Genomic DNA, 12041 nt, shown 5'->3' with positions numbered 1-12041 from the left:
TAGACAGTAAAATGTAATTCGAGGGAAGATCTGACTGCTATTTCTAGCACGTATAGCCCCCTCTCAATGTGTGGTTGTTAATGTTGTTGCCGTTTAGTCCCGCCTCAGATCTACGAAATGTAGATTGTTTGATCGAATAAGAACAAACATAATTTATTGACGTACGAAGAAATGGAAATAACATGAAACTAAAAAGATACCTCGTATAATTCTAAGAGAGTAACGCCGATGTTTGAATTGGTGGAGAAGTAGCTTGGTCTCTGTCCATTATTAGCTTCCAGTTGTTGGTTAAGAAATGTTGGATTGTTTTGTGTGTGTGCAAATAGTGTAGGTGGACGTCAAAATAAATGGTAAAATATGCTTTGCCAATGGAATTGGACTCACAGTGTTGTTATTCTTCTTCGAGAAGAATACCAACACTGGAACCGTATGGAATTAATAACAATCATCTGGACCCACGGTGAATTATCGGGGAAAACGGTTAACAGATATTTCCGGAATAAAGACACGACGGAAACAGAATTATTCGGTTTTCATTGGTCAGTTTAGGTCATGTGGAAAGACGTACAGCAAGGATGCGGAGATGTGTACAGATGTAAAGCTGGATTATTATTGTATATCTAAAACTTATATCTTTTATTTAGTTTGGTCATTAGACTGCGACCATGCTGGGGCACCGCCTCGAAGAATTTTTAATCGAACGAATCGACCCCAATGATTATTTTTTAAATGCCTAGTACTTATTCCATCGGTCTTTTTTTGCCGAACAGCAAAATTAAGCTGACATAAATAAAGCAACATAAGTACCATGCCAGGGGACTGAAACCTGGAACCATGTGGTTAAGAAGCACTCACAATCACCCCTGTGCCCGGGTGTATATATTTCTAACGTAATAATTGTGCAGTGATGTTATAACATGATTGATGAGAATATTTCTCAGTTATTTACCTACAATGTCAAATACATCAATTGTATCTTTTCTCCCTTCTGGAAATGTTGTTACAAGGAATATGAGTATCATGAAAGAATGCTTTTATTAAAAGTAACTAAGAATTGTTTTGCAATATTTTCGTACTTAAAATTTTGGTTTACCATTTACCATTTCATTTTTCTTGGTTAATCTAGTGATTTTATGAATTTGGAAAGTATCAATATTCATAAGATTAATAGATTTACAACTGAGAAAATGGAAAAAGTGAATTTGATCATCATCAAAATTTAGGAATGAAAATCTGAAGTTGCACACTTTAGCACCATACAGGTGAATATCAAAATTTATTAATAGTGATGTTCAGGAGTACATGTGCTGTGTATTGTTATAATCACTGAAGTAACCCCATGGGAAAGTAACATTAATAGTTACATCAATGAGAGAAAGGAGATAATTAATTTGATCAACAAAAATTTATTGCACAAACTATATAGTAGTTACAATGAACTGAATTTTGACATAGATAAGTTACTGTTCTATGTGATAACATGCATGATTAGTTAAGTGGCTTCTTTGGGAGAATGATTTGCCACAGATATCACAGAGACAAGGCCTCTCTCCTGTGTGAATTCGTTTGTGGATAGTTAAGTGACTATTTTGAGAGAATGATTTACCACAGATGTCACAGTGATGTGGTTTATCTCCTGTGTGAATGTGTTTGTGACTAGTTAAATGATGATTTCTGGAGAATGACTTACCACAGATATCACAGTGATATGGTTTTTCTCCTGTATGAATACGTTTATGATTAATGATTACTATTTTTTGAGAGAATGATTTACCACACACATCACATGCTAGCATGGAAAGCGGACGTTAAACGATGATGATGATGATCACAATGATATGGCTTCTCTCCTGTGTGAGTAGTTAAATGGCTTGGTGCAAAGAATGATTTGCCACAGACATTACAATTATATGACTCCTCTCCAGTATGAATATGTTTGTGTAGAGTTAAGTTACTTTTTTGACAGAATGATTTCCCACAGATATCACAGTGATATGGCTTTTCTCCTGTATGAACACGTTTGTGTTTAGTTAAGTCACCACTTCCAGAGAATGATTTACCACAAATATCACAGTGGAATGGCTTCTCTCCTGTATGAATACGTTTGTGAGTAGTTAAGTAACTATTTGCAGAGAATGATTTGCAACATATATCACAGTGATATGGTCTCTCTCCTGCATGGATACGTTTATGAGCAGAATAATAAGTACTTCCAGAGAATGATTTACCACAGATATCACAGTGATATGGTTTCTCTCCTGTATGAATGTATTTGTGTGTAGTTAAGTGGCTTATTTGCGAAAATGATTTCCCACAAATATCACACTGATATGGTTTCTCTCCTGTGTGAATACGTTTGTGATTAGTTAAGTGTTGGTTACGAGAGTATGATATGCCACAGATATCACAATAGTATGGTTTCTCTCCTGTGTGAATACGTTTATGTATAGTTAAGTTGCCTTTTTGAGAGAATAACTTTTTACAGACATCACAGCAATAGGCTTTTTCATTCTCTTTCTTTATATCAACAGCAACATCAGAAAGTGTTTTACACATAACTTTGCTCTGATATAATTCATTTTCCATAACTTTTCTTCTCTCACCACAAGAGACAGATGTTTCTCTTAGTATTGCTTTTATATTTTATTCTTAACAAATATTTCTATCAACTGTGGTTTTTGTCACTATTTGATGAAGCTGGAATTTCCTTTGTAATCCAAAGTTTAATTAAAATGCAAAATCCTCTGCTACACATTCTAGCCAGTGAGGTAAAGCTATTTTGCTTTGAATCTCAGTTCAGAGCAAATATTTCAACAATAATTCAACCAGATATTTGTATAAACAGGTTTATATTTGTTCTGTATGACATTTCCTTTGAGTGTTTAAAAGATTATGAATATTGCTGGATCTCAGGTAAATAATTTTTTTGTGCCAATATCATCTGATATGCTGTAATAATAAAGAAAAAATATAAAATATAGAGGATACTTAGAAAATAGACATTATACTACATTTCTTCTATATTGTTAACAACCTTTACCTGACGAGCTGAACTCACTCAGTGAATCCACCCTTTTTAAGATGACAAAACAATCATTGAGATCTCTGAACAATGCCAACTTTTTTTTTTCTTTTTTAACCAGTTATGACACCTCGAGAAACTTCTGTAAGCCAACACAAGAGTGAAACAGCCCCAATAGATCCCAAGTGAGATTTTAATAGCAATTTCTTGTCACATACAATTTACTTTGTGTTGATATTAAGATATGGTGGGATAACGATAATTGAAATGAAGTCTGGAAAGGAAAACTGAAATTATTAAGACAATGTAAGTTAAAGAAAGTTTTTTCAGCTCACTAAATCACATGTGGGCAGCCTACCACCGTATGGGGATTAAGCCAATGTCGCTACTTTAGTGAAATTTTTCTTCACTTTGTTTCCTTTATCTTTGAACACATCCAAACAAACAGATGTAGTAGAAAGAGGACACGACCTATACAATGTAGATGATGTTTCTGTTAATAATACTTACATATTAATACAGAGCCAATGACGAAGATGTCACGATCGATTCAAGTAGTCACAACTCAGACTGGACAAGGACAGCTTCAACACAACTTCTATTTTACAACAAACCTTCATTTAGATTTTCACATTAACATGATAAAGAATGTTGTAGCTATTTCTTTCCACATGTTAATTACTAACAATCAGTCCCTAAATGTCAGTTGTAAACTAGATCTGACCCAGTAATAAAGATGTTTATCAAACAATATAGCAGGGGATTCACAATTATTTAGCAAGTTTTAAGAATAAATTGTCAGAGCAACTAACTCCCTCTCTAGTATTAGCATAAGTCTTTAGGCATACTTTCGTTACTAGGCCAGTCTCTAAATATATCCTGGTCTACTTCATATGTTTTATTCTCTAAAAAGATGTAGATTTGCTAATTCTTCGTTCTATTTATTATCGTCCTCCATCACCAAACACGGTGTCAAAACATTTACGTTCCTCAGATTGGTAGGTTCCATGTATTTCAATTATTTTCCTCGTTTTCAGAAAAAAAAATTTTTTTCATGATGTAAATAAATCACTCATTAACATCAATATTAAATTAATATCTAGATTCTAATGTCATTTGTGGTAAAGGTAAAGGTTTTTTTAAAATTTCTTTTTCAACTACAGATTTGTCCTGTAGGGACCCTAATTCCGGAATTCCAGAGTATTGAGGAGGGTAGAACCACTAATGTTCCCAGGTCTCCTCTGACCTGGAGTATTAGCACCTGTCAGGGTATCAGTTATGGCTTAAATACCCAGGGTACATTGAAATCATGGGATGCAGCAAGGTGGATGTAAAAAATTTCGGCAGATGAACATTGAGAGGGAGGACAGACAACGAACTGTCAACGGCCAAGAGCAATCAGTTCAGTTAGTGAACTACTGCTATCATCTGTTGATGAGGTGTGCGTAATGAAATATTTCAGCTTGCGAAAAACCGATGTGGCTGAAAGCCGGACCGGACATTCGTGCTTCATTTCTCGATCTAGACGCCTTACGCGCAAAGGGTAACATTTGGTCTGGTCAAGTCGCCTGGACTGGATGGCAATATAAATATATAAATAAAAAATAACAGACGCCTCTCTCACATTTCTGGACCTTTATTATTTCCATTACATGAGATAGATGACTTTATTTGTTTTCCCATTCATTCCACACGTGTATTTGTCTCTCTCCTTCGCACTTGGTTGGCTTTGTCTAACGTATCTGTCGGACTGACAGTAAAAGGGCAAAGTGCAAAATTTAGACATAGCTAACGCAACTGAAATGGAACGAATACGAAAAGTCCTAAAAGTGTTTTAGATCTCATTTTTTCATTGTCGAAGTCTAATGATTTTGATTTATTACCATATGATCCATGTACATATAATTACATATCATGTACATATAATTTGCAATTACTTTCAATTAAGTTATTTTGTGAGTTTACTCAATAACAAAGAGAAAAAAAAAACTATTCTTTCTTCAGGATAACATTGTAATTTATTCACAAGGTTAGACTTCAGCAATTACAAAAGAGTAACGTGTAATAATGGCATTTAAGTCATTTTCATGCACTTAAATCTTCCGTTTCGCTTCAGTTGTTTTAACCAAGTCTATTTTTGTAATTTCCCCAATCATTCTCAGTCCATTGTCGGTCCCCACGTACGAATAGTTCAGGTATTCCATTGACTCAGAGAGTCCAATTAATGTTTCGTCATCTTCATTGGATGAGTTCAGTTATTCAGGTAAACGTTTCTATCTACAGTTTATCAATATAGAAGAAATGTAAGAAAATGACCACTGTTGAATGTCTTCATTTTAAATATCCCCTTTATTTTATATTGTTTCTTTATTTCAGAATATCGGATGACATTGGTGTAAAAGAATTTCATTAACTTGAGATCCATCATTATTTATGATCTTCTAAAGATTAAAAGATGTGCAGAGCAAATATCAACCGTGTTTATATAAATCTATGGAAGAATTACTGTGAAATATTTACGCCAAACGAAAATTAACTGCAATATATACAAGTTGATCTTATATTCAAAGGACTGGCATCTTCAAATATAAATGAAAATTAGAGTTGAAGAAAATACGGCAAAAGAATTATTTGTTAGGAATAAAATAGCAGAAAAACATCTGTGTCTTGTGGCGAGACAAAAAATTATGGAAGATGAATTGTGTAAAAACAAAGTTAAACGTGAAACGCAGTCTAAAAGTATTGATTTTCCTGATGATAAAAAGAAAGAAAGAACATTATATCACTGTGATATCTGTAACAAACCATTCACTCACAAATGTAACTTAAATACTCACAAGCGCATTCATACAGGAGTTAAACCATATTGGTGTGATATCTGTGGTAAATCATTCCTTAACAAAGGTCAGCTTACTACTCACAAACGTATTCATACAGGAGAGAAACCATATCATTGTAATATCTGTGGAAAATCATTCTCTATTAGTAGTTACTTAACTAGTCACAAACGCACTCATACAGGTGAGAAGCCATATCAATGTGACATCTGTGGTAAATCCTTTTCTGATGGTAGTTACTTAACTATACACAAACGAATTCATACAGGAGAGAAACCATATTCTTGTGATATCTGTGGTAAGTCATTCTCTCAAACTGGAGGTTTAACTCTACACAAACGTATTCATACTGGAGAGAAACCATATGAATGCAATATTTGTGGTAAATCATTCTCTGAAAGTGGTGACTTAACTAAGCACAAACGTATTCATACAGGAGAGAAACCATATCAATGTGATATTTGTGGTAAATCATTTTCTGCAAGTTGTACATTAACTAATCACAAACTTGTTCACACAGGAGAGAAGCCATATCACTGTGATATTTGTGGTAAATCATTCTCTGTAAATAGTAACTTAACTACACACAAACGAATTCATACAGGAGAAAAGCCACATCACTGTGATATCTGTGGTAAATCATTTTCTGAGAGTGGTACCTTAAATATTCATAAACGTATTCATACTAAAGAGAAACCATACCAGTGCGATATATGTGGTAAATCATTCTCTCAGAATGGAGGCTTAACTAGTCACAAACGCATTCATACAGGACAGAAATCATAATTCTGTAACTTCTGTGAGAAATAAGTCTCATACAGTTATTTTCATTAAACATGTAGGTATACATACACAACAGTAAATATATGAATGTCATAGTTTGGGTTTTGGTTTCTATTGTTTAGATTAGATTTGCTGAGCTTTCATTTCATGGTATGTATGTCTACTGGACTGAAAATGAAACAAAAGCAATCCATAAAAAATATGAAAATTGACTGGGGATATCCCAAGTAAGTGTAACAAATATGTAAATAAGTAATTTATTAAATAATCTGTTTAATAACCGGTTGGTATTTCGTTTTTATTTAATGAAAATTCAACCTTTTTAATAAAAACACTCTTGTTTTAAAACTAATAACAGAGTTGTTAAAGTAACTTGGAAAAGCCTACAAAACAGAGATTTAGGGATGTGTTACTTGAAGCTTTTGACGAAAAAGAGGAGGATATAACATAATATGGAAGACAACTTGAGGTCCCTATGGAACATCCTGTTGAGGGCTACTGACCAGATTGTGGATGGCTTAAAGTCCCCTCCTTGACCTAAGGTAACATGGTGGTGGAACAATGTAGTTGACAGGGCCATTAGGGAAAAAAAACAGGCATGGAAGGACTGGAAGAGTGGTGGTAGCAGGGAACTGTATCAGATTGCCAGAAGGGAAGCTAGGAGACAGGTTTACTTAACCAGAGGGGAAGCAGATGAAAAATTTCCCAATGTTCTACGTTGTGAGGCCTAGAGACTTGAAGAGTTTCATATTGCAAGACAGTATGTGAGAGAGAATTGTGATGTCATAGAAGAGAAATGTGTCCGCATGGATGATGGCTCATTTGCATTTAATGATGCTGCAAAGAGAGAAATTTGGAGATGCCACTATGAAAGGTTGCTAAATGAAGAGAATGAATAGGAGAAAGAGAGTCTGCCAAATGTTGACCCAACAGAAGGACCGGCTATTCAAATTGACTGTACCTTCGTAGATAAAATAATTAAGGGTATGAAGACAGGAAAAGCCCCTCATCCATCAGGAATCACTGCAGAGATGCTTAAAATATTTGGCAGTGTAGGCTATAGTCTAGTCACCCGTGTAGGCGCAGTTACCTCCCCTGGCAGTAGCTATCTAAATAGTTCACCACTAAGTGGTAAAGCATGTAACTCTGAGGTTCCGGCACTTAGTCCTTCCTCTTTGTCACTGCGACAGTGTGTGAGGATGTGGCCTCATAGCTCTGCGGAGAAATGGCTAAAATTTGCTCTGTTTATAATTATACCATATGTTACATACATATAAATGCATGTGTATATATATATATGTGTGTGTGTGTAACACTGGCCATAGATGAAGTTAACACAAACTCAACTGCTGGCCCTGATGGATTTCCAGCAGTCCTTTTCAAATCGTGCAAATGAGCTGTTGCAAAACCACTGCAGCTTCTTTTTTGGAGCTTCACTGCGAGTGGTAAGCTCCCAGACAAACTGAAGGAAGGGATAATATGGCCTATCCATTAGGGAGGAAACAGAGCAGATGCTAAAGATTATAGGCCTCTCTCTCTGACTTCTCGCATCAACAGGGTCATCAAACAAATAGTCCGCTGGAAACTGATCCTACTCCTTGAGACGGGTAGCTTGCTGGCTGACACCCAGCATGGAATTTGACCAGTTGGAGACTAACACAGCTCTTGCAACTGGGTGTTGAAACAGCTGCTACATAATTCATGTGTGGATGTGGTGTGTCTCAACTTTGCAAAAGCCTTTGACAAAGTTGACTGGTGTGATATGTCACAGGCTGTGTGATGTTGGCATAGGCGGAAAACTTGGAGACTGACAGCATAACTTTCTAAAAGATAGATGTCAGGCAGTGGTGGCCAATGGAGCCACCCCACGGAAACACAAATAGCAAGTGGTGTTCCACAGGGCACTTCTTAGGGCCACTACTATTCATAGTGGCCCTCTCAGACATGCCCTGGGCTTCTCAAATAGCCACCCATGCTAGCTGTGCAGATGGCATAAAAGTCTCTCAGACAATACAAAATCCTGAAAATATTGCACATCTGCAATGGGAGTTGGACGCAATATACAGGTAAGCTGAGGACAACAACACAGTTTCTTGTAGGAAAATTCCAGGCCCTATGCTACCAGCACACAAAGCTAAATGACATGGAGACAGGATACACTGGTCCAGGAGGAATTGCAATCCCTGAATCAAAATCAGTGCGTAACCTGGGCATTGACATGAGCAATGATGCATCTTTTCAAGCGCATATTACTAATTTGGTAATAAAATGTAGACGGCTAGCTGAATGGATTCTCTGAACTTACAAAACAAGAGAAAAAGAGACGGTCCTTTGAAGGACATGTGTCCTCAGCCACTTAGACTGCTGCTCCCAACTATGGTCACCACACGATATAAAACTCATGGTGGAACTCAAAGCAATCCAACGAAGCTACACGAAGAAAATCGTCTCGATGCAATGAATCAGCTACTGGGAGAGATGAAAGAATTAAAACGCTTCCCACTAGAATGAAAGCAGGAAAACTATGCAGCGATATACATCTGGAAAATCCTGGAAGGCCTAGTGCCGAACTTTGGCATCGAAAGTTACTCAAACTGCAATCTAACCGTCCACCCATGCCAGCATGAAAAACAGATGTTAAATGACGATGATGATGATGACCAACAAACAAAAGAAAGAAAAAAAGTAATTTGATCAACAAACATTCAGTTGAACCAGTTTTAGATTTTATTTCCCTACAAGCTGAATTTTGATACAGAATCACACATCATGATGAACACTGATGTCTTTTCAGATGACTTTTTTCGGCAAATGAATTACCACACACACCACAGTGAAATGGTTTCTCTCCTGTATGGATACGTTTATGAGACGTGACCTGACCAGCTTGACAGAATGATTTACCACAGATGTCACGGTGATAGGGTTTCTCTCCTGTGTGAGTTTGTGAGTAGTCAAGTTACTACTTCCTGAGAAGGATTTACCACATATCACACATGATATGGTTTCTCTCCTGTGTGAATACGTTTATGCTTCATTAAGTGGCTACTATCAGAAAATGATTTACCACAGATATCACAGTCATATGGTTTCTCTCCTGTATGAATACGTCTGTGTACAGTTAAAGTTGCATTCTGAGAGAATGATGTACCACAAATATTACACTGAAATGGCTTCTCTCCTGTATGAATACGTTTATGTCTAGTTAGGAGACTTTTTAGAGAGAATGATCTACTACAGATATCACAGTCATATGGTTTCTCTCCAGTATGAATATGTTTGTGAGTAGTTAAGTCACTTTTTTGAGAGAATGATCTACCACAGATATCACAGTGATACGGCGTATCTCCAGTATGAATACGTCTGTGTATAGTCAAATGAGAATTCGTAGAGAATGATTTACCACAGATATCACAGTGAAATGGCTTCTCTCCTGTATGAACACGTCTGTGAGTAGCTAAGTTAAAACTTGGAGAGAATGATTTACCACAGATATCACAGTGATATGGCTTCTCTCCTGTATGAATATATCTGTGAGTAGTTAAGTGACTCTTTTGAGAGAATGATTTACCACAGATATCACAGTGATATGGTGTATCTCCTGTATGAATACGTCTGTGAACAGTTAATTGACTACTTACAGAGAATGATTTACCACAGCTATCACAATGATGTGGCTTCTCTCCTGTATGAATACGTTTGTGTACAGTTAAATCAGCATTCGTAGAGAATGATTTACCACAGATATCACATTGATGTGGCTTATCTCCTGCATGAATACGTTTGTGAATTGCTAAGTAACCGTTTCGAGAGAATGACTTTTTACAGATATCGCAGTGATATGGCTTCTCTCCTGAATGAATACGTCTGTGAGTAGCTAAGTTACCACTTATAGAGAACGATTTACCACAGATATCACAGTGATGTGGCTGCTCCCCTGTATGAATACGTCTGTGACCTACTAAGGTACTGCATTTAGAGAATGATTTACCACAGATATCACAGACGTAGCGTTTCTCTTCTGAATGAATACGTCTGTGTACAGTTAACTCATCATTTCGACAGAAGGATTTACCACAGATATCACAGTGATGTGGCTTCTCTCCTGCATGAATAAGTTTGTGAGTTGTAAAGTTACATTTATAAGAGAATGATTTCTTACATATATCACACTGATATAATATATTCCCATTCTCTTTCTTAATATCATTGGATAAATTCATTCTTTGCCTCTGTGTATTATATTGGGCTTTGTTTTCACACATTTCGTTTTCCATCAATCTTTATCTCTTTCCACAATATAGATGTTTTTTTTTTTTTTTTGTTCTGCTATATTTCCATCAACTGTGATCTTGATTAATATTTGAAGATGCAGCGAACTCCTTTGTAATCCAATTTTAATTAGAATATAAATTCATCTTCTATACATTCCAAACAGAAAATTCAGTTATTAATCTCTATTTATTGATGCTAATGTTTTCCATAGAGTCTTTCTGTCTTCACAAGTTGATAAATATTGATGGATCTCAGGCAAATAATTCTTTTATGGCAACATCATCTATATTCTGAAATAAAAAGAGAACAAATATAGAATATAGAGAATATTTCTGTAAAAAGTAGACGTTTTACTACATTTCTTATGTCGTCTTTTGCTTCAGATTTTTGGCATAACCTCAAGTAGCACTTCATTTTATCTAAAAAGGGTTAAAGACAAGCCCAACTTCAATGAGGTGTACAAAGGGAGATAAAAAATGCTGCTAAGCATTTTATGTGATGGACTAAGGATTTTTTGGAATTTCAGAAATCTTTGTAAATTTGTGTTCTACACACAGGAATTCATGTGATTATGGAAAAAAGGTTCATTTTAATTGAACCTTTTTTTAAATATTCGAAATCCTTTGACATCCAAATTTGCAATGTTAAAAATATTCACACATTTCCATAGCCTATTATGGATTGTGGATCAATGTACACCACGTAACCAATCATAACTCTTGTTCGTATTTTCAGAATTATTTTGTGAATTTGTGTTCTACACACTGGACCTTGTACAACTGCAAAAACATATTTTATTAAAATTTTCCCATTCCTCCTCCCACCCAATAATCCTCAAATTCGACTTCACCCATATCAAACACACAGGTATTGTGGAGTGTGAGTTAATTGCAGGGATTTATCCGTAGGGATTAAAAAACGGTACATTCTTTTACTTATTTCAGTCATTTGATTGCGGCCATGCTGGAGCACCACCTTTAGTCAAACAAAGTAATCCCAGGACTTATTCTATGTAAGCCTAGTACTTATTCTATCTTTTTCTTTTGCTGAACCGTTAAGTTACAGAGACGTGAATAGAGCAACGTTGGTTGGCAAGCAAAGGAGGAGGGAAATAACCTAGACAC

The 12041-nt window shown here is 35.8% G+C and overlaps 3 protein-coding genes across 11 annotated transcripts in view; 1 reads left to right on the top strand and 2 right to left on the bottom strand.

The window, feature by feature from the left end:
* LOC106884125 (zinc finger protein 91-like) overlaps nucleotides 1-6924 on the top strand; it is a 19503-nt gene extending 12579 nt beyond the window's left edge. The window contains exon 3 of the mRNA XM_052975559.1: nucleotides 5927-6924. Coding sequence (XP_052831519.1) covers nucleotides 5927-6645 — 719 coding nt within the window. The 3' untranslated portion in view covers nucleotides 6646-6924. The remainder of the gene's footprint in view (nucleotides 1-5926) is intronic.
* Nucleotides 1387-5837, bottom strand: LOC106884124 (zinc finger protein 239). The gene is made up of 2 exons (XM_014935354.2): nucleotides 3533-5837; nucleotides 1387-2949 (listed from the first exon to the last, which is right to left on the bottom strand). The coding sequence occupies exon 2, from the start codon at nucleotides 2584-2586 to the stop codon at nucleotides 1783-1785; it is 804 nt and encodes a 267-aa protein (XP_014790840.2). The 5' UTR covers nucleotides 2587-2949; nucleotides 3533-5837; the 3' UTR covers nucleotides 1387-1782.
* A 2422-nt stretch (nucleotides 6925-9346) lies between the features above and the next one.
* Nucleotides 9347-12041, bottom strand: part of LOC128250461 (zinc finger protein 271-like) — a 76445-nt gene continuing 73750 nt past the window's right edge. For all 9 annotated transcript variants that reach the window (XM_052975546.1, XM_052975543.1, XM_052975541.1 and 6 more), the window contains one exon: nucleotides 9347-11207. In XM_052975546.1, coding sequence (XP_052831506.1) covers nucleotides 9633-10919 — 1287 coding nt within the window. In that variant the 5' untranslated portion in view covers nucleotides 10920-11207 and the 3' untranslated portion in view covers nucleotides 9347-9632. The remainder of the gene's footprint in view (nucleotides 11208-12041) is intronic.

This window comes from Octopus bimaculoides, chromosome 21 (assembly GCF_001194135.2).
Source record: "Octopus bimaculoides isolate UCB-OBI-ISO-001 chromosome 21, ASM119413v2, whole genome shotgun sequence".
NCBI lineage: Eukaryota > Metazoa > Mollusca > Cephalopoda > Octopoda > Octopodidae > Octopus > Octopus bimaculoides.
The sequence above is the reverse complement of the archived record's forward strand: the minus strand, read 5'-3'. Positions and strand labels throughout refer to the sequence as shown.

Coding starts and splice junctions, on each gene's coding strand:
- LOC106884124 (XM_014935354.2), bottom strand. CDS start 2,586: ATGGAAAATGAATTATATCAGAGCAAAGTTATGTGTAAAACACTTTCT.